The 23794-nt window shown below is 39.2% G+C and overlaps 1 protein-coding gene across 5 annotated transcripts in view; it reads left to right on the top strand.

Moving 5' to 3' along the window:
- Positions 1-23794, top strand: part of slc7a11 (solute carrier family 7 member 11) — a 105523-nt gene that overhangs the window by 47106 nt on the left and 34623 nt on the right. For 4 of the 5 annotated variants that reach the window (XR_015085770.1, XR_015085771.1, XM_086024120.1 and 1 more), the window contains exons 3-7: positions 3272-3387; positions 6453-6578; positions 7422-7521; positions 9560-9604; positions 18819-18942. Coding sequence is in view for 3 of the 5 variants with exons in the window: in XM_086024120.1 (XP_085880246.1) it covers positions 3272-3387; positions 6453-6578; positions 7422-7521; positions 9560-9604; positions 18819-18942 (511 nt within the window). In the remaining 2 variants the exon portion in view is untranslated. The remainder of the gene's footprint in view (positions 1-3271; positions 3388-6452; positions 6579-7421; positions 7522-9559; positions 9605-18818; positions 18943-23794) is intronic. The other variant, XM_086024119.1, reaches the window with a different exon arrangement.

Here is a 23794-nt window from a genome sequence, read left to right as displayed (position 1 = left end):
GTACCTCTCTGAGCTCCTCCACCCCTACGCTCCTTCCCCCAGCCTCAGGTCTGCGGACCAGGCGCTGCTCGAGGTGCCGAGGACCAAGCGGAGCCTCAGAGGGGATCGAGCCTTTTCAATGCTGGTCCCTCCCATTGGAATGACCTCCCATTGGATATGAGGAAAGCCCCCTCTCTGTCCACAAAACCTGGTTGATGACACATTTCTATTCTCTGGCTTTTGATCAGACCTGAAAATTTCAGATCTTTTCCGGTGTCAATTGTATATAGTGTTTTATGTTCATTTAATTTATGTTAATTTGTTGATTAACACTTGTGTATTTTGGCTTTTTCATTTATTGTTTTGTAAAGTGCTTTGTTACAGCTCTAGCTGTTATAAAATATACATAAATAAAATTGTATTGTATTGTATACTTTTAAGCCGCGTTTATCTATTATCTATTACTATTATTTATCTAGTATGTACAATGCATGTATCGTCTTGATTACTGTTTTTATTAACAGGTTCTTATTTTATGAGACAATATTAACCTGGGTTACATAATAATAATAATATTGATTTGCAGAGGTGGGTAGTAACTTGTTACATTTACTCCGTTACATTTACTTGAGTAAGTTTTTGGAAATGTTGTACTTCTAGGAGTAGTTTTAAATCACTCTACTTATTACTTTTACTTGAGTAGATTTGTGAAGAAGAAACTACTCTTACTCCGCTACATTAGGCTACATTGAACCCCTTACTTAGATCCCCCGTGTGTGCGTACCTCTCTCTCTCTCTCTCTCTCTCTCTCTCTCTCTCTCTCTCTCTCTCTCTCTCTCTCTCACCTCTCTCTCTCTCTCTCGCTCGCTCTCTCTCTCTCTCTCTCTCTCTCTCTCTCTCACCTCTCGCTCGCTCTCTCTCACCTCTCTCTCTCTCTCTCGCTCGCTCTCTCTCTCTCTCTCTCACACACACACAGCTTCAATGCAAGAACCTTGAGAGCCAACTACTGTTAAAGCTTAATAGTGACATCACTGAGTGATTCTTTGGGAAAAATGTTTGTTTTGCATGTTTTGTCACATACATACAGACTGAAACGCACGCACACCACCACACACACAGTTTATACGAGTTTTTAATGTATTTCTTTTATTTATAATATTATTATTTTATTGTTTATTAAAGTACGTGAATTTAACTTAAATTAAATTATTCTTTAATTAAATGTTATTCATTTTATTGATTGTATGGACTTTAATTTGCCTGAACATGATTATTTTGTATTTTTGTCTGATTGAATGGTTGTTTTAAAAAAAATAAAAAATGAGACGTTGCTACATTTACTCAGTACTTGAGTAGTAGTACTTTTTTACTTTTACTCAAGTAATCATTTGGATGACTACTTTTTACTTCTACTTGAGTCATATTATTTTGAAGTAACAGTACTTTTACTTGAGTACATATTTTGGCTACTCTACCCACCTCTGTTGATTTGTCAGAATGAATAGCTAGTAAAGATCATTAGTCACTTGTGCAAGAGCCGTCTCAGTTGTCTCTGCTGAATTCAGACTGAAAAAGTTCAAATAGATTACTCGAGGCCATGTGATCATTAAGATGTTGTGCTACAATTTTTTTCAAGAAATTTCTACAAAGTAATGGGAGATTAGACACCCGCTTATAATTGCAATGACTCTCAGGCTAGGTTCACACCACAGGCAAATGGGAGCCAGATCTGATTTTTTTGCCCATATGCGACCTGTATCTGATTTTTTGTATCTGAATGGCTCAATTCCGATTTTTTTCAAATGCGACCTGGGTCGCTTTCGTATATGGTCCTAGATCAGATACGTATCCAAACCTTTCCAATGCGTTTGCGGTCTGAATGGCCAGGTCGCATATATCCGACATTGACGTCATCTGGAGCCCAAAATGCACTCCGCGCAGGCGAAGTTACAGTGCTGGCAGCAGGGGGATCAAATCTGCAAAGTTGTTTTGAGTGACACTGTTTGAGTGTTTTGAGATATTAAAGCGTCGCCTCGTGATTTTCCCCAAATACTGTATTTATTAGGGATGTTCCGATCAGGTTTTATGACACCGATACCGATAATGCATGAGTGAAGTCGGCCGATACCGATTCCGATCACATGGAATATCTGTATATTTTTACAATTTATTGTGACTGCTATTATGCAACATTATCTGAAAAAAACCCAGCCATATTCATGATCATGATCGACCGATTTTCGTAAAAAATGACGTGATCGGAATATTCGATCAAAACCTTTTATTGCCGATCAAAACATCCGATCACCCGCAGCTCATGCTTAGCAGCCTTGTGGTGTGTCCCTCCCCTCAGCGGAGGCGCGGCTGCGTTAGGGAGCCTTTCTGGCGGCGCATTTCCATTGGAGTCAATGTAGCTCGCGCGGGCGGGCGCGCGATATTGTACAGGGAGGCGCAAGTGATGCTTTTGGACAGAGGGACGTCGTCGCGTATTAAACAAAGAAACTTTTTTGCCATTTCGTCTCGCGGCAGCCAAGCATGAGCTGCGGGTGATCGGATGTTTTGATCGGCAATAAAAGGTTTTGATCGAATATTCCGATCACGTAATTTTTCACGAAAATCGGCCGATCATGATCGGTGCCCAATCGATTGGAGCATCCCTAGTATTTATTTCTACCTCCTACCTAATTGCTTCACTGTATAAATGCCCCGACACGGTGGACCGCATTTACTTCCGCAAACACGACGTCGGGAGTGACGCCGTCTCTTCTTCTGCGCATGCGGGTCACTTTCGTGACGCATGTGTTCATACAGCAGGCAAGACCGAGGTCGCATTTAAAATGTAATATGAACGCTTACTCAAATAAATTGGACTTTTAAAAAAAAATCTGAATTGAGCATTAAGACCTGCGGTGTGAACCTAGCCTCAGGGTCGATGTTGGCTCATTTGGGTTAGGGTCGAATCAAAGCTGTTTTAAAAGCTGCAGGTAGTGTGCCAGAGGAGAGCAATGAGTTAATATTTAAGATGGAACGACATAAGAATGCAAACAGCTCTTTAATGAGTTTCCCATGAATGGTTTTAGCTAGCATGTTGTCGGTTTTGCTGTACTAACAAGTTGTGTGAGCCTTTTAATACAGGCTTTTGATATAGGATAATCATATTCATTTTGTTTTTAATTTTTTCTAAACTACTTTTAACATGGATTATTGTTCATTGTATGTTTATAGAACATCTACAATGTGTACTTGAACAGATATTTGTATATCTGTACCCTAATGTGTCTATGTTCTACAGGCCTGCTGGGATGGCAGTCATCAGTCTGGCTTTTGGGCAGTACATTCTGGAACCTTTGTTTATGCCCTGTGGTGTTCCACCTACTGCTGTCAAACTGGCCACAGCCATTGGCCTCAGTATGTATTTTTAGTTTCAAACTAACACAAATTGAAAATGTATTTTAGTTAGTAATTAATAGTAGTACAATTGCACTAATGGTTATGGCTCTGCACTAACCTCACTAAAAACTAAAAAGGGTCATGTAAAAAAATCCATCCAAACCTGACGCGTCATGCATACACTGAAAGTTATGACCCGGAAGTAGAAGACGTTCATTCTCCTTCTAAAATAACATTGTTTTATTTTGCAAAAATTATTTTTATTAAACGCAGCAGTTTAGCAATAAAACGCAATAGTATTTCTTTATTACGCAATCTTAGATATTTTCGTTATGTTCCCTGGCTTGCGCCGGTCCGCCGCATCATCGTCATCCTCATCACTTCACGACGGTCTTTGTGTTGGCAGCTGAATCCTATCTTGGTTAAACGGTGGATGTGCATAGGAATTAGCCAGCTAATGATCTTGAACATGCCTTCCACTGGGGAATCAGAGCCTGGAGACTCCGAGGTGGGCTCTCCTTTCTCTGGGGTTGAAGTAACCGAGGTAGTTCAAAAGCTCCTCGGTGGCAAAGCCCTGGGGGTGGATGAGATCCGCCCGTAGGTAATCAAGGCTCTGGATGTTGTGGGGCTGTCATGGTTGACACGCCTCTACAACATTGCGTGGACAGTGGACAGTGCCTCTGGATTGGCAGACCGGGGTGGTGGTCCCCCTTTTTAAGAAGGGGGACCAGAGGGCGTGTTTCAATTACAGAGGAATCACACTCCTCAGCCTCCATGGTAAACCTCCATTCAGGGGTGCTGGAGAGGAGGGTCTGTCTGGAGGTCCAATCTCGGATTCAGGAGGAGCAATGTGGCTTTCGTCCTGGCTGTGGAACAGTGGACCAGCTCTACACCCTCGAGGGTCCTTGAGGGTGCATGGGAGTTCGGCCAACCAGTCTACATGTGTTTTATGGACTTGGAAAAGGCGTTTGACCGTGTCCCTTGGGGAGTCCTGTGGGGGGTTCTTCGGGAGTACGGGATACCGAGGCCCCGGGCTGTTCGATCCTGTACCACTGATGTCAGAGTTTGGTCCGTATTGCCGGCAGTAAGTTGGATTTGTTTCCACTGAGGGTTGGACTCCGCCAAGGCTGCCCTTTGTCACCGATTCTGTTAATTACTTATATGGACAGAATTTCTAGGCGCAGCGAGGTGTTGAGGGGGTCCGGTTTGGTGGCGTCAGTATTGCATCTCTGCTTTTTGCACATGATGTGGTACCGTTGGCTTCTTCAAACCACAATCTCCAATTCTCGCTGGAGCAGCCAAGTGTGAAGTGGTTGGGATGAAAATCAGCACCTCCAAATCCGAGACCATGGTCCTCAGTCGGAAAAGGGTGGAGGGCCCTCTCCAGGTCGTGGATGAGATTCTGACCCAAGTGGAGGAGTTCAATTATCTTGGGGTCTTGTTTACGAGTCAGGGTAGAATGGAACGGGAGATCGACAGGCGGATCGGTGCAGCATCTGCTGTGATCCGCATCACAGCAGATGCTGCACCGATCTGTGTCGGTCCGTCATGGTGAAGAAGCAGCTGAGCTGAAAGGCAAATAACCGATCGATCTACGTTCAGGAGCTGTAGGTCATGACTGAAAGAACAAGATCTTGGATACAAGCGACCAAAATGGATTTCCTCAGCAGGGTGTCTGGGCTCTCCCTTAGAGATAGGGTAAGACACTCCGGTGTCCGGGACGGACTCAGTGTCAAACCGCTGCTCCCCCACGTTGAGAGGAGCCACATGAGGTGGCTTGGGCATCTTATAAGGATGCCTCCCTGGTGAGGTGTTCTGGACATGTATCCACCGGCAGTAGGCCCCGAGGACGGACCAGGACACGCTGGAGAGACTATGTCTTCCGGCTGGCCTGGAAACGCTTTGGGATACCTCCGGAAGAGCTGGAAGACGTGGTTGAGGAGAGGGAAGTCTAGGCTTCTATGCTGAAGCTGCTGCCTCCGCGACCCGACTTCGGATAAGCGACGGATGGTGGATTGATTGATATTACCAACATCATCTGCTAAACTTGTCACAGGGAATTAAAAACAACAACAACAAAAAACGTTTTTTTTTGTTATAAAAATAGTTATATTTAGGGTGAGGTGTGGGACACCATCTGACTTTTCTGTAGTTAGGTTACCAAAAGGATTAGCAGCGGCCCTGACTCTCTTCCCAGTCTTGAGTAAACTGCTTGATTTTTTTTTTTTTAAACTCTTAAATCCATGATTATCTTTTAAGAAATTACCAGGTTACAAATTACCAACATGCATATAAAGTAGAAAAGGACATTCCACAAACACAGCATTTGAGATTACCTATGCTTTCGCTGCAGTTTACATGTATTTGTGTTTGATTAGACATTGGCGTGTATCACCAATCAGTGTAATTTGATGTCAAGCTCACATTGATGGGGTATGTCTGATCAGTTCGTTTACGCTGCAGTCGCATTGGCAGAAAGAACTAAACAAGGAACAGGCTTGTTGTTGTTGATTTACCTACTTTAGGCTGCCATGGCCCATATCCAAATTGTGCCGCTTGTGACGGCATCTGAACCAGCGTCTTGTGTCCAGTGCTGTATGTCAATATCTGGTGGTGAACAGCAACAATAGTCCACACAATGGGTTGAAGATGAAGTTAGTCTTGGGTGTTAAACTGCAGTTCCGGCTCCTCTATTTCTTTTGACCCAGGTGCAACTCAGCATCTGATATGGCTCTGATACTACCTCAGAAGCAGAGTCAGGAAAAAGTCAGCTCTGACTGGAAGTGTGAAGGGCCACAGATCAAGAACAACAAGTGAATTCCAGTGTTTTTTTTGTTTGTTTTGTTTTTACTTTACGAATTTCAAATATTTTAATGCATTTAAATATTGTATGATTATTTCCTTGACGTTTTATACATGAAAGAGCCTAGATCAATTCCAATCAAGATTATTGTCCAGGAACATACCAAAAACATAAATCAAAGTAATTAGGACAATTAAGGTTACTTAATCTAATTATAATTTGGAAAATCTGCTATTCACGGCTACTTTGGGTGTTTACATGACTCTCACTTTCTCCAAAGCCTCGGTAATGTACACAAACAGTATGAGTGTGACATGGACAGCGCGGATCCAAATCTTCTTAACCCTCTGCAAGCTGGTGGCCATCAGCACCATCGTAGTTCCCGGAGTATACCAGTTCTTCAAAGGTAGGACAAGTTTCATCTTTCCCCTACAACTATTATAACTAACATTTCATCTAGTTATAGTTGATTATATTACTATCAGACTAGATTCACAGACAGTAATGCGACCCTGAAAGTACTGATAAAAGTCAGATTTAACAGCAAAAAATATAATGAACAATCGCATAATTAGCATCTGGAGTATTCACAGCGTTTCACTTCTTCCACTTTTTCTTCTTTTTTTTTGCAAATTTATGTTAACTATGTTTATATATATATATATATATATATATATATATATATATATATATATATATATATATATATATATATATATACATATATATATATATATATATATATATACAGAATGTACAGTATATATAAAAATAAACTTAGAGATTGTGTGTCCACAAGTATTTGCAGCAATTGCCATAAAGCTCATATTTGATGCATCCTGTTTCGTTCATCCTTGAGATGCGCAAGTCAAATCATGACTTGGAAAAGCACCCACTTGTCTATTTATATAACGTCCTGCAGTTGACGGTGCACGTCAGATCACAAACACAAAGGAATTGTCTGTAGACCTTTGGGAGGGAATTGTCTGGAGGCACAGATGCTGCACTGCTCTCAGACATATTAAAAGCACAAAGCACGAAGTTGTTTGCCACATGGGTAATTATAAAGTGGCTCAAGAACACCGTAAACAGTAGGCGGCTTTCTCTCACACATTGCAAGAATATCACCAATGCAAAGCAGATGATTATAACTGCGGCACTCTGCTTTTGACTTTTCAGTCTTTTCATGTGTTTGTGTGTGTGTGTGGGTGTGTGTGTGGGGGGGGTGCGTGGGTGTGTGTGCAAATAGGGGAGACACACAACTTTGAGAATGCCTTTCAACTAAACAACATGAAGCTGTCAACTTTACCTCTGGCCTTCTACGCTGGGATGTATGCATACGCTGGGTGGTAAGTATGAACGTCATATATATATATATGTATATGTATAAACGGTTCACAAAAGTCACGGTTCAGTACATACCTCAGTATGGGGGTCACGGTTTGTTTGTTTTTTTCTTTTTGTTTTAACAGAGAGCAAGCTACAATTCAATTTGCAATAAAGAAAAAACATTCCCTGTTATAAAAGCACAAAATAGAATAAAAACTTGTGGGAGGATTGTTCGTAAATAATAATAATAATGATAAAAAAGATCAAACGCAGGAGAACACCTATATTTTGGTTGGTTCATATATAAGACAATTGTGATTTTAGGTCGTTTAATTACCTGACACGTTTCGGGGTATACTTCAGCCTTCATCAGAGTCCTGACTCCTTGTTTAGTACTACTCTGATGAAGGCGGAAGTACACGCTGAAACATGTCAGGTAATTAACGACCTAAAATCACAATTGTCTTATATATGAACCAACCAAAATATGGATTACAAGGAAGACAAAATGAACTTAATACAACTACAGGAAAACACCCTTTCTTGTATGGATAGAATGAGGTTGCAGATAACATCAGGTAGCACTTGCAAACTAGTAACTTTAACTTCATTATAAGAGCAGCAGAGGACCGCTAATGCTCCACCACGGCTCTTGTGCGTCTTGCTAATATGCGCCCAGGATGGAACATTGTAACGGGGCTCCAGCATGTTTAATAAACTTTTGAAGCATATGGGCGCATACCTGTTGCTGTTTATGCCAATTGCTTCAGTAATTACCAGAGCTGGGCACTCTACCCATTTTTGCCGGTCCGGCCTCAACCCCCCGCCCTTATTTATAAAGTTAGTTGTTAGTGTATCTTTTTATCCTGGTGTAATTTCTCAGAATGTCACCCGAATGGTTCGCTTTTATTAAAAAATATATATATATATATATATATATATATATATATATATATATATATATATATATATATATATATATATATATATATATATATATATATATATATAAACCATTTACTTGTCGTCCGCTGATAGTGTAGTCGTACACACGCCTGAGTTGTGTGCGGGCAGCGTGGGATCGATTCCCGCTCAGTGACAGTGTCTATGTGTGCCCTGCGACTGGCTGGCGACCAGTTCGGGGTGTAGTCTGCCTTCGCCCATTGACGGCTGGGATAGGCTCCAGCAACTCCCCGCGACCCTATATAGGATAAGCGGTTTGGAAGATGACATGACATGACATTTACTTGTCATCTTTTCAAAATCTGTTTTTTTTGTATCCAAAATATACCAAACCTAAGTTTCCAAGAAACTGAACCTAAATGTGATTTAGCGTACCGTTACACCCCTTGTATTGTCGAGGGCAGACGTTCGCTTTTGTGACGTATTGAAAGGCCTTTTGCACGATGGGGGCTTCACATGATCGCATACTTTGGAGTACTCGGTTGCTGCAGACTTCGTGTTTGTAGTCTCTAACTCAATGACAGTGTTATATTAGCATCTAAATGTATTTTGTAGGAAGTAGTATGTTGACGTGTGTGCAATAGCAATATAAGGTGTAATACAACTTGAACGAAGAGGTGCCTGTGAATCAAACAAACTGGTGTTTTTTGTTTGTTTTTTACCTCCTGTAAGGTTGTCATTTTCACACTGAGAATTCTGCCCGACAGCAACATATATATATTATCCCATATACTGTACATTTGCACAAGAAACTTGTATGATTCATACAGTAAGTATGAATTTGAGTATGTTTTCCTTTATATAAAATGTATACGACTGATGTTACTGAGTTGGACATATATGGCATACAAGATTATAAAATATATACATTTCACACATTTTGTATATGGATGTTTTGCAGCACATACGATCCACATTTAACTTAGTTGAAATTGATAATTTTCATATGCTATTTAAAACTTTTATTTGGGCAGTTTGTCGGGCTGAGTCATTGAGTTTACATTATGATTTTTTGAATTTTGAATTTGTGACAATGTTACTTAGTATGTCATCAAATACGCATGTTGCTAATCATGCAGGTCATGTATTTTCCAGGTTCTACCTAAATTTTGTTACAGAGGAAATACATAATCCTGAGAGGTAAGTTTTCATATCCCTTTTTAAATATATATATAAATGCGCACTAGGGAGCCCATACTTGGTCACTGGCAAAATCAATGACCTAAAGGCTGAAGCTGAAACTGAAGCCAGAATTTCTGATGGATTCAAGAGAAAAAACTGTATCTGTTGTGATACCTTTTCATACAGTTTTTTGATATTATTTTTTCTTTATATAAGCAGGTTAAAAACTCATTGACATTGAAAATTCATCTTCTTTGTCTTCTCCAAGAGTGACCTGGCCACTTGGGCAGCAAAGACATAGTTAAAAAATAAAACCAAACAACAGTCATACATCGTACTACACAGCAGCATATTTGAATGTTGTGTTATCCAGCTTTGTCCAGACCATAGGAACTGTCATTTCAAGGATTTTTTGAGTGCGCAAACCATAGAGCCGTTGGTTTTTACATGTGCACGTATACACAAATGTAATGTGGGGGGAGCCCAATAATACATTTATAAACCAAAATAAACCAGTGTGAGAGTCTGCGGACATACAGAGATGTTTACTTAGCAACAACATAAAGCGTACAATGGCGAACACAATTTCCACATCCATTAATAAAACGCAGAGCACAATGGTACACACAATCCAATTCCTTCAGGTGTTGTGCTGGTGCATTCATAAAAAGCAGATCACCATAATCCAATAAAGGTCAATACGTTGCAGAAATAAGACATGTACGTCCTATAAAAATAAGATTTGTTCCTATAGGAACAAAACAAAAAAAAACAATTTAAGTTTCAGTTTTCAAACAAAATTATCAATATGTGTCGAAAGACAGATATTGATCATTAACAGTAAGTGTTGCTGAGGGTAACTGTTTTCCATTTGAGAAAACCATTAAGTTTGGATTTTTCTGCATTTAAAACTAGTTTTAATCAAGTATAATGAGAATGTAAGTCAAAGGCAGACTGTAAAAAGTTATAAGCTTGTTAATTTCAGTAGAGGAACAATGACTGTTGCATCTGCATAACAATAGGCATTTGACACATTTTGACAGATCATTGATAATATATATATATATATATATATATATATATATATATATATATATATATATATATATATATATATATATATATATATATATATATATGTATGTATAAAGTATATATTAGGCCTGCATGATGTGTCTTTTGAACAACTCAATTGCGATGTGCGCAGTCACATCGTAGGACGTGCGATGTTTTAACTTTTTTTTTTCTTAGAACACGCAAACTTGTTTTGCTTCAAAAAAGCAGCAAGCTACTCTGTGCTCTTACACAGCTTGTCTCGCTAACCCCCTCCTTCCTGCCAATCAGTCACCGGCCCCTCCCCCTCCACTCTGCTCTGAAAAACAGGCGAGGAGACGACAGCGGCAGAAGTGGATTTAGTCCCCAAAAGAAAGTCAACATCAAAAATATGACAGTATTTCAGCTATAAAAAGGAAGATTCAGAACAACAAAACATCCTTTGCCAACAGTTTTTTATTTTATTTTTAATATGAACAACAATATACATACCCAATACAGAATACAAGGGATGTACAGTCTACTTAACAAATATTAGAAAATTAAATAATGAAAAGAAAAGAAAAACAGAAAAGGCTCAAGGTTACTTCCTTAGTATAAGTCACAGTCTTTACATAATCTTCTGGTCCGAATAGCTTTGGGGTTCAAAGAAAAACTAACATCATCCAAATACATTGACAACAATATTTTAAATTTAGCAAAATTTGGTCGTTGATTTGCAAATTTTACTCAGTGAATATGAAACTTTGCTAAAATTAAGAGAAGATTGACAACACACATCTTATCTATACTCAGTTTGTCAAAATTAGAGAGTCCAAAAATAACATGTCTGAAATGTATTATCATAGAGGGTTCAATTTTACAATTGATAAAATTATTCAAATTGGTCCAAAAGATATGGGTGTAAATACAGTCCCAAAACAAATGGGATATTGTTTCCTCATCATTCAAACAAAATGTTGAATCAATGTTAATTTTATATTTTTTCGCAGCTGTATTTTTACAGGGTAACATTGATGAAGTATTTTGAAGGTAACTTCTCTCACTTTGTTTCTAATTAAATATTTCTTAGGCATAAGCCAGGTGAATTTCCAATCTGTCTTCATATAAATTATTCCAGTAAAAAACTGCTGCAGGTTTGGAAACAAAATCCCTTTGAAAGATTTTCCTTATACAAAAATGCGATGCTTCAGCATTTAATAGTGAGCATGTATTACCAATAAACAAACCTTTTGGATTAAAATTTGGAATGCAATAATTTTTACCTTTCGGGGCAGAAAGCAACAATCTTCGAGAACCATCAGGTATTGCATCAAATACAATAGAGTATTCACGAGGCGTAACAGGTATACCGTAAGCAGAGCAAAATTCTTTAAATGTAAATAACTGACCCTCTTCGTTCAACAACTGACTGACTAACAATATATTTTCAACCCATCTCTCAATATATAAAGTTTTATTCTTAAATCTTATATCCTGATTATTCCAAATATTGTATCTGTGGGGAGAGAAATTGTGTTTGCATATCATCGACCAATGCAACAGAAGCTGACTATGAAAATTTGCTAATTTAACTGGTAATTTTGAAATACTATAATTACATCTCAATAAAAAGTCCAGTCCACCTACAGACTTGAAAATGTGGGTAGTGATGAAATTCCATATTGAATGGGGGCTATTTAGATATAACTTGATCCACTTTATTTTAAACGTTGCATTTAGCGAGGAAAAGTCTAAAGCATTAAGGCCACAAGAGGGCAAGTTATTTATCATAACATTCTTCTTTATGCAATGTATTTTATTTTTCCAAATGAAGTTAAATAAAATTTTATCTATCTTGACACATATGTCTTTTGATACATCAAGGGCCATCGCTGTGTATATTAATCTGGAGAGGCCTTCGACCTTTGCAACCAAAACTCTACGGACAGATCTCTTTGGAGCCAAAGGTTGAACTTTTGTTCGATTGAATTTATAATTGGAGCAAAATTGTCAGTTAATTGTTCCCTTTGGTCTTTTTCAATTATGACACCAAGATATTTAACTTTATGCTTGACAGCAATTCCTGAGAAACTCCTAACAGAGCATTCTTTGACCGGAAAAAGCTCACATTTTGCTATATTCAATTTAAGACCAGAGGCTTTAGAAAATACATTTATCACTCCAATTGCTTTATCAATTTGAGATGTATCTTTTAAAAAGAGTGTAGTGTCATCTGCAAGTTGGGTAATTAACAATGTTCCGTTTGCTATAGTTAGACCTTCTACATCACTCTTTTTTTAGGTGAACAGAGAGTAATTGCATCGGAAGAAGGAAGAGAAATGCTAAGATCGGACACCGCTGACGAATCCCTCGGTTGATATTTAATCTCTTAGTTGTGCCAAATGGAAGTTTTACAGAACTATTAGCATTTGCATATAACGTTTTAATAGCTTTCTTGAATTTATCTCAGAATCCAAAAATATCCAAAGCCTTAAAAATGAATTGGTGTTCAATAAAATCGAAGGCTTTGTAAAAATCTAAAAAAAAGTATAAAACCCTCATCTTTTACTAAGTCCGAGTAATCTAAAATATCAAGAACCAATCTTATATTGTTTGTAATGTGTCTGCCAGTCATAAAACCAGATTGAGTTTCGCCAGTGATGTCATTTGGTGTTTCTTTGAACTTTTTAGCTAATTGCTAAAATTTTATAATCATTATTAAGAAGTGATATTGGCCTCCAATTGTCCAACAACAAGGTATCTTTCTGGGGTTTTGGAAGCAGTGTAATTACGCCTTGAGTCAGAGATGGGGGGAGTTTTTCATTATTAATGCTCTCTATGTAAACCTTTTGTAAAAATGGTGCAAATTCTTTTGAAAACATTTTGAATATTTCCCCCGTTAAGCCATCTGTTCCAGGACTTTTATTGTATTGTAATTTTTTAATAGCATCTTCAATATCCTTCACTGTACTAGGATCATCACATAATTATTTATTGGTATTTCCAATATCTACAATATCACCAAGAGAAATAAAAAAATTCTCCATGTAATCTATTGAACTCTCAGATTGCTATAATTTCCTATAGAATAATTCACAGATATCTGCGATCTTTTCAGGATCCTCCGTGAAAATCCATCTGAGCAAAGTTTTGTGATACTATTAATATTATTTTGTCGTTTCTCCAATTTGAAGAAGTAACCGGAGTTTTGCTCTTCCTCTTCGAGCCATTTCCTTCTAGATCATACAAAAGCTCCTTTAGCTTTGTTTATATATAACTTGTCCAATTTCAATTGCAATATTTGAAGTTTGATTTTGTCATCTTGTGATAAATTTTCAGGTACCTGTGATGATAATGAAATAATTTCAGAAATTAATTCAGACTGTTCCTTCCTATTTTTTTCCACCGTTTTGGCTCTGTTCTTAATTCAAATTAAAAAAATTCCCAGTTGCTTTCATATGAATTTTCATAGCATAGCTTTCTCCAGCTTCTACATATTTTTAATTTTATGTCATTTACCAAGGATTTATTCAAGAGAAGAGAATTGTTTAATTTCCAATATGAATTGACTCTCTTGACTTGATGACTAGCAGACAAACACAACTCTAAAAAAATTGTTTTATGATCCATCAGAGGTGTCGGCAGCATTTCCACATTAGATACATATTCAGATAAAGGATCAGATATTAACCAAAAATCAATTCGTGATTGTAATGACCCAGTTTTGTTTTTCCATGTAAATTCTTTTGCTAAGGGTTTCTTAAGCCTCCAAATATCAATCAAATCGCTTTCATCCATAAAAATCTAACATGTAAGTATCATCATCCCCATTTTTAGAAGGCCATCCATCTAATTTATTATTCATAGTACAATTAAAATCTCCACCCAATACGATTTTCAAATCAGCATATGAACTTAAGAAAAAGTGTATTTTAGAATGTAGTGTATGTAATAATGCCATGTTTTCTTGTTTGTTGTTGTAACCATAGATGTTCCCCAGTAAAAACATTTGTTAATTGAGAAAAAATTACCAAAAAGATCAAGTGACCATTTAGATCAATTGTTGAAGATATAACAATCCCACTGAATCTGTGTTTCAAAATTAAAGTTCCAGCTGAACGGTGCGTTCCATGAGATGCCCACAAGTCCTTCCCCCATTGAGACCTCCAAAAGTTCACATCATTGGGACCAGAATGTGATTCTTGTATAAAACAAAAGTCAACATTTAGATTAGTGGCATACAGTAGTATAGCTTTTTGCTTAATATTGTCTCTTAAACCTCGAGCATTAAAAGAAATAAAAGCTAACGACAGAATTAAACACTTAGTAAACTTCCACCCTGAGAAGAAGATATAAACTTCAACAATGGTAGAACCACTCGGTCGCAAAACTTGCAGTATGCAATCCAATAGCAACAATAACCGCATAAAACTCAAATGGAAACTTCAAATAAGAACCTTGTTAGCGGTGAAAAGATCCTTTACCAGCCATGCAATATAGGCATAATATGCCATACTTCACTTACACTGTCTAATCAAAGTCATTGGATTTCTTTTCCATCAACGAAGGCCCGAGCTCCCACGAAGTACGCCCTTCGTGTGCCTGTTCCACTTCCACCAAGTTGGTTGCGTCTCTCGCGGTCCTCAGGTGTGAGATCTTCCTTGAACCTCAGCTTTCTCATGTGTCATCTTCCAATCCGCTTATCCTACAACAACACAGACGCCCTCTATAGGAAGAGTCAGAGCAGACTCTTCCTACTCAGGAGACTGAGGTCTTTTGGGGTTCAGGGGACACTCCTCAGGAACTTTTATGACTCGGTGGTTGCATCGGTCATCTTCCAGGGAGTGGTCACCTGGGCAGGCGGCGTCTCGGCCCGGGACAAGAAGCGGCTGGACAAACTGGTCAAGAGGGCCGGCTCTGTCCTGGGCTGCTCCCTGGCCTCTGTGGACTCGGTGGGGGACAGGAGGATGTTGGCCAAGCTGTCATCAATGCTGGGCAACCCGGACCACCCCCTCCAGGGCACCCTAACAGCACTCCACAGCACCTTCAGTGACAGACTGTTACACCCTCGCTGTGCAAAGGAGAGATTCCGCCGTTCCTTCTTGCCTGCTGCTGTCAGACTCTTTAACAAGAACATTGTGTAGTCTCTACAAACTGGCGGTCATTAGTGCAATTGTGCAGTCCTGCACCTGAGCTCGTATCGTGCAATACCCAATATTCCCCACTACTGTAATACCGTGCAATACTCAACATTCCCCACTACTGTTAGTCTAGTTTTATTTTTATCCAATGCTGTTCCTTACATTTCACTACAGCACTGCAGCACTGTCACTTAGAGTATTTTTTCCTCTGTACTATGTACAGGCCGAAATGAGTGTTCCTCATATTTTTTATGTAGATGTAGGTTGGTGTGTATACACATGTGTATATACACATGTTACTGCGTATATCTACATAGGTTTGATTCTAAATGTTTGCCGTCAATGTTATACATTAATGGCCACATTATGCCGCCGCCCCTGTGTGACCTATATCTTTGCTACTGTAACAATGAAAATTTCCCCACTGTGGGATCAATAAAGGCATTCTTATTCTTATTCTTATTCTTCTATACAGGGTCGCGGGGAGGTGCTGGAGCCTATCCCAGCCGTCAATGGGCGAAGGCAGACTACATCCGAACTGGTCGCCAGCCAGTCGCAGGGCACACACAGACACCGTCACTGACCGGGAATCGATCCCACGCTGCCCGCACACAACACACAGCAAATTTCCGGCTAACACTAGCCCCTTGCTCCTCGCGTTACAATGATAGCCTCCGTTTGCTCATCTTGCATCACTCTTTTTTTAAATGGCTGCTTTACCGGCGACACGTGAGAAGAATCAGAGGAACGCTTCACGGATCCTAAGTTGCTTTGCATGGCGAATCACAGAAAAAATGTGCCGCTAACTTTTTTTTTCTTGCTGTTAAACTTTTTTTCCACGACCGAGTAAGTTCGCGAGTGTTCGCTACGCCGCCATCTTGGGCTTTTGCCAATAGTGCCTCGGCGTTGTTGCTGCAATCGCCGTCACAAGCCCCTGTATGAGCAGTTCAAACTAAGAAGTAGGACCCGAGGTGAAACTTCATCTACTCGAAAAACAATTACAGACGCCTTCGCCAGCATAACTCCTTTTGATAATAAGTCCAAACAGCACCGACAAATCGCTGATGCAATATGTTTTGCAGACCGTTTTAGTTATTGTTATATTTTTGTGAACAACTCAGGGGACTAATGCACTTGCTCTTAAGTTTTAATATTTATGTTCTAATTTCTTTACAACTTTGCTGCAGTTTCACAAGGTTTTTTTTATCTTAATGTTTATATTTTTGCAAACAACTTAGGCGCTAGTACACCTGCTTTTTAATTTTTTAATATTTTATAGTTTAGTTCAAAGGTGTTTATAATCCTGCTGCTGCTTTCGAGGTTTTTTATTTTCTATTTTTTGAAACGACTCAAGGGTCTAGTGCACCTGCTGTTTTTTATTTTTTGGTTTAAAATATCTTTAATATTTTGCTGCTGGTTACATTGATGTGTGAAATAAATAATCTATTATGTTACAGAGACATGACCGCTATGATCCCTTTTATATACAGCAATCATTCACAGATGAACCCCCTTAGTCTGGATTAAATGATTATATGAATACAATGATGTCATGGTGAGTTAACCAAATTATTCCCAGACAAATCTATTTTCGTCATCTGGTGAAAATTCTATTTTTAACATCGCAATATATATCGCAACCCTCCCAAAAATCGCAATGTCATTTTTTTTCCAACATCGTGCAGCCCTAATATATATATATATATATATATATATATATATATATATATATATATATATATATATATATATATATATATATATATATATATATATATATATATATATATATATACACACACACGCGGCACGGTGGTCGACTGGTTAGTACGTTCGCCTCACAGTTCAGAGATCGCGTGTTCTCCCCGTGCCTGCGTGGGTTTTCTCCGGGTACTCCGGTTTCCTCCCACACTCCAAAAACATGCATGGTAAGTTGATTGGACTCTCTAAATTGCCCCTAGGTGTGATTGTGAGTGCGGATGTTTGTCTCTGTGTGCCCTGCGATTGGCTGGCAACCAATTCAGGGTGTTCCCCGCCTACTCCCCGAAGACAGCTGGGATAGGCTCCAGCACGTCCCGCGACCCTTGTGAGGATAAGCGGTATCGATAATGGATGGATGGATGGATGGATATATATATATATATATATATATATATATATATATACACACACACACACACCGTATTCTCCGGACTATAAGACTATAAGTTTTTCCAAGATTTTGAGCCATGCGTCGTATAGTCCGGTGCGGCTATTCTGTGGATTTTTCTTCAAATATATATATTTCAATACATTGGTTTTAATATTTTAGAATTTCTTTGGGTCATTTATATTATTGACAGTTTTACTCAGAATATTTTAAAGGGAGGTATAACGATTCTCAAGACATCTGAAATTTACCAATCAGATTCAGATTCTTTCTTTAAAAGTTGAGACGGCTAGCTCACAGGAAACCCAAGGATTAGAGCGACCTTTGACTCAGTATTTGTGATAGGGCGCATGTTTGTTGATAATCTCAGAAAAACCATCATAAGATTTTTTTCAAGCCAATTCCACATTGTCTATAAGGAACATCTTGTTCCAGTCAATACTCCACAAGTCATGATAAAGCCTGCTCACAGAAATGTTTAGAATCACATTTAAAAACAATTTGTGGTCAAGTTGAATTGTCTGTAATTATAATGCAGTGCTCACTCACATCATTAGCAAATACGCCAACATCTAAATAGGAGCATTCGTTAAAAAAAAATCAAGTAAGGCGGATTTGATAGGCTGTTTAGTAATTGGATGTGTTATCTACTGATTAATTGTGTAAGGTCAAAATAATCACCAAATTGATTTAAACTGGTCGTCGACAAAAAACAGCCAGCCAAATTAAAATCACCCACAAGAATAATCTCTTTACAATTATACAGTATAACAAAACCAGCAACAGCACAAAAAAAGTTTCTTCTCAACCCCTCAAAAAAGTTTCACGAGGATTACCAAATGAATTCTGATAATACACTGACATAACCTTTTGTCCACGAGTATAACAGTGAACTCTTATGTTACAGGACATTGCCCTTGGCCATCTGTATCTCCATGGCGATTGTGACAACCTGCTATGTGCTCATTAATGTGGCCTACTACACTGTGATGTCAGTTGAGGAACTTCTGGCCTCAGAAGCAGTTGCTGTGGTAAACACTAAAATCCATCCATCGATCCATTCGTTATCTGAACTGCTCTATACTCACCAGGGCCGTGGGCGTAAGCACTAAAATACAAAATCCATTTTGCACAGTTGCACTTTATTTCATAGATACTTTGTAGTACACATCTCTTGAAAAATTTGTGTCAATAAAATAATGCATTATTTACTGAGAAAGTGTTAAATTGGCATCTCAACTCATGTTTGTAAAACAATCCCAGTGAACTACATCTGGATCCATACTATCATTAAATACATTTTCCCTTGGCCTTTGTGTCACTCCACAAAGTTTTGTGGAAATCAAATATGCTATGCGTATTCATCAACAAACAATGATTGAGGGCAGCTCACATGATTCGAATGGTTGACCCCCCGTCACCCCCTATCTCATCCTTTTTCGGCCACTTCTCTGTAGACATTTCTGGTTCGATCTTTTCAGATTTGCCAGCAGTTTATTATATGGCAGAGGTACAATAGAACCGCCAGTGTCCTATAATTTGAAGGTAAACTAGTATTAAAATTCAGAGAGTCATGAGGCCCAACAGTCATTGTGCGTTAAGGTATAACCTCGGCAAATCTTGTGAAATCACTGAGCATCTAAAGGACCCGAAGTGTGTTTTGCCTTTGCTATTGGTTTGCTGATAGTGTGAACCTGGAATAAATTAAGTTTACATTATATACAATATGTTATGCCGTTTTTGTTGGTGAATTTCAACCAGCATCTAACAGAACTGGTCTATTTCAACTTTGGAGATTCCATTGTACGTAGTACTGTATCTCTTCGCCCACATAGCATAATTGCCTAAGTCAAATTTCAATGTTTTTGGAAAACAATTAAAAAATATATTTTTATTTTAGAAAACACATTGGTATTTTTATTGATATTGTAACAAAACATTCAACTCGGTGTGTGAACAAGTAATCAAAAGGAAAATGACTCTTTATTATTAATTGCTTATACAAATAAAAGACACTTAGGCAGAATGTGCCGTGACTTAGGCAGTTTTTCCTCTTACACATTAATGCAAACATGACCTAACCAAGGTTGTTTTACTTGTTTTGTCACGTTCTGTTGTCACCGAGTGTCAGAATACGGTGACCACGAGTCACCCAAATCCATATGCCCAGCTCTACTCATGGCCACTTCAACCTGTACATATATAAGAGCGATCGGTACAATATTTAGGATTTTGTTGACATCAAATGTGAGCTACAATGAGGAAAAGCCATTATCACCTCCACAATGATACATCCAAGGTTAGCAGTATGAAATTGTCTGAGGGCGGTGTTACGGTTCAACTGGCTTCCAGATTAACTGGCTCCCGATCCCAGAGGTTGCCGTTAGGGCAATGTCAAAAAGTCATTTGGTGTTTCCTCTCTGCATATTCATCACAAGCTACATGGAAATTGTTCAAGTGCATACTTCTAGAAATCCTTAATAAAAACATGATACCAAACGTCTCATTTACAACTCTCGATTCGTGGCGGAGTAAAAATTAAAACAAATAAATACAAAAATTAATAAAAGAGGAGAGCGGTACTTGAACCAATGACGCGGTGAAGAATAAAGCAACACATGCCTCCCGTGCCGCTGCCTAACCACTGCGCCAACTTTTGGAGGCGCACAATTGATACTTGATACTAGATCGGAATAAGTACCCTGGCGGGGTGGCACAAATTAATCTGGTGTTAAATGTATACGCCCATGTCAACTGGCTACTGGGAAGGAACTTGACATGGTTACGATCGTGTTGCTTTTCACCTACATTAAAGTTAATACCTGACACTCCCACGGACACGGATGCGCCAAAATCACTGATGAGTGATGAATACGTGCATGGATGTAAAAATAAGTGATGCCAAAGAGAAGCATCAACATGTTTGAAGAGATGTTATAATCGGCTCCATGAAAAGGAAGATATGTATTACTGCTGTCTGTCGTCTGATCGCACTGTTTTCCAACTTATTCATAAATATACATGCGGAAGAGCACACGTGGACTAGTCTTGGGTAACACAACATTTCTGTTTGCATTATTTGACCATCTTGCAGCGATCTGAACTGTTATATATATGTCTCATTTAGGGGCGATTTCGGTCCTAGGTTATACTATCTTCTCAAATCTTCACACATTTGTTCATAGTCCAGGGCTGAAGACATCTACAAACTTACTTCATCATAGTGGTAGCGCCGACTACTGGCTAAAGGAAATACATATTTTATTATTGGATGATTTTCTCCTAGCGCTGGGGTCGGCAACCCGCGGCTCCAGAGCTGCATGCAGCTCTTTCATCATGTTGCAGCTCGGCGTGGCTTGGGAAAATAAATTCTAAGTGGCCGATTGAAGTGTATTGTAACGTCTTCCAAAGACACGACGTCAGACGTAGCTTGGTTATCTCCCTTTTTATTATTCCAACACGGCTGCCTTTTTATTATTCCAACTATGATGCAACAACAGTTCTGTCGTAAGTACACACAAATCTAGTCGTCCTTTTGGCCGTCCGCTTATTCCTCACTCGGACAACCCACCCATCCAGCGAGTCACGTGATGCATTCAGGAACCTCGGAAACAACACAACCTAGCAAAACAAAAATGTCACCACAATACAGATAACCCAATTCGTTATAGTATCTTATTTGTCTCAAAAACGTGCATCATGTCTTCTTAGTAAGTCAAAGTTTTTTTACTTTTTATTCAGACCTTCTTCAGAGACATTTGACTTTTACAGCCCATGACGATGTGTTAGCAGGAAGCCGGCGTGTTTAGAGCCCAGCGACACTAAAATTGCACAATATCTGAACAAAGTATTTTATTTGTGTTTTTTCATTTGTTTGATTGTAGTTGTAAATTGTAACATTATTGGGACCCCGAAATATTAAAATAAAATTATATAGTCACTGTCGGCTGAAAATCTCATAAGTCCAACTATGGTCAAATTCTTTTTTTTTTTCATCATTAATCGATTCTCATGGTCCGTCCTTACTTCGTCTGTAATTTTTATGCAAATGTAGCCAATTGAAAGCGGTTAAAATAGCAAATTAAGCACGATTTCACGGCCAGAGATGTATGCAACACGATGTGTTCTCCGTCTGCTGAATGCAGCCTTTTTTTTTTATAATGAGTGAAAATAGTAAGGTTCACTGGTTTACGTTGACTTGTTTAATATGGATCGATGAGATCCTTCATTGCGAATGACCCCCCCTCACGTGTGTTGTGAGGTAAGTCTTCGTTTCATTTTAATATGAACTTGACCTAGCATGAGGCGGCATGGTGGTCGACTGGTTAGCACCTCCGCCTCACAGTTCAGAGGTCGTGGGTTCGATCCCAGCCCCGGCCTCCCTGTGTGGAGTTTGCATATTCTGGGTTTTCTCCAGGTACTCCGGTTTCCTCCCACATTCCAAAAACATGCATGGTAAGTTGATTGGACTCTCTAAATTGCCCCTAGGTGTGATTGTGAGTGTGGATGTTTGTCTTTGTGTGCCCTGTGATTGGCTGGCAACCAATTCAGGGTGTCCCCCGCCTACTGCCCAAAGACAGTTGGGATAGGCTCCAGCACGCTCCGCGACCTTTGTGAGGATAAGCGGTATAGGTAATGGATGGATGGATGGACCTAACATGAACCCATTGTTTTATTTGCTGCATCACTCATGGCTTTAAACCTGATAGAAGGCGTTTTGTGAAGAATGAAGATGAATGAAGAATCATTGTATTCCATTGTATTGGGCAGGTGTGTTTGCTGGTGTGACAATGAGCGCGGACTTCGAAGTAATCGGATGTCCCGGCTTGGGTTTTATACTCTTTTAATCAATTAAAACGTCAAATTACCGATTGAATGTATTATGTAGGTAGTAATATGTGGACGTGAGTGTGCAATAATGTATTATACAACTTGAACGAAGCGGTGCGTGGGAACTCAAACAAGCTGACGTTTTTTTGCAGATTAAAGGGACGATGGCCATGTTTTCACTAACAAGTTCATTTTATATATTTTTTGATCAGGAAAATGAAAAGAGTTGCCATTTTCTATTTTCTATTTAGGTGTGCACATTTATTTGGATGAGGAATAGCCCCAGTTTTTTGAATTACAACACGCCGTCCAATTTGGAACGTAACAGCCGAAATGGCACGTTCCAATGCGGCCACACTCGGCTGTGCAGTCAGCCTCGCTGGAACGTTTTGTTCGCTGAACATTGACACTTGTTCGATGAGGGCTTACCTCACACTCACGCCGCTTCACTCAGGCAGAAGGTGGTGGCTGCAAACAGTGTCGGACACCGCACGCGACTGCTTGGGAGGCAACCCCGGGACATAAAGATGCAGGCATATCTTCACCTCCACACGCTGGGCAGACAGTAAGGAGCTAATGTTGTTGTGCTAACGCCTTTTGTTTTAACGGCCTGAAGCTAGTTGTTGCTATTAGCCGTCCCGTTATCCTACCTTTAGCCAGGGAGGGAAGGGGGTGGGGATATAAAGATCCAATCTGCCTGCACTGCTGCTCACTGCAAGCCGCCGTCTCCCTCCTGGGAGTTGATACGAGTTTACCGTAGCTAAATGTCCGGAATATAACCAGTCAGGGTGTGTGTGGGCATTCCTGCTCTTGTCCGCCTCAGCCTGTGTAAGTGGAGAAGCGATCGCCATGGTATTTTTGATTTTGTGGAGGTGATCATGATAAGATCACGTTTTATGTCAATAAATCCAAACTATTGTGCAGAACACTTTTATACGTTCACGCGTTGAGTAGTAATGTGCATTTGCATTTTGGTGGCGATCGGTCGCCGTTTTAGACAACAGAACTGACAAAGCGAGCAATATTACCACGCATGCCTCCCTCCTATGACGT

Source organism: Filicampus tigris, chromosome 2 (assembly GCF_054856515.1).
Source record: "Filicampus tigris isolate MCC_2025a chromosome 2, RoL_Ftig_1.0, whole genome shotgun sequence".
In the NCBI taxonomy this organism is placed as follows: domain Eukaryota; kingdom Metazoa; phylum Chordata; class Actinopteri; order Syngnathiformes; family Syngnathidae; genus Filicampus; species Filicampus tigris.
The sequence above is the reverse complement of the archived record's forward strand: the minus strand, read 5'-3'. Positions and strand labels throughout refer to the sequence as shown.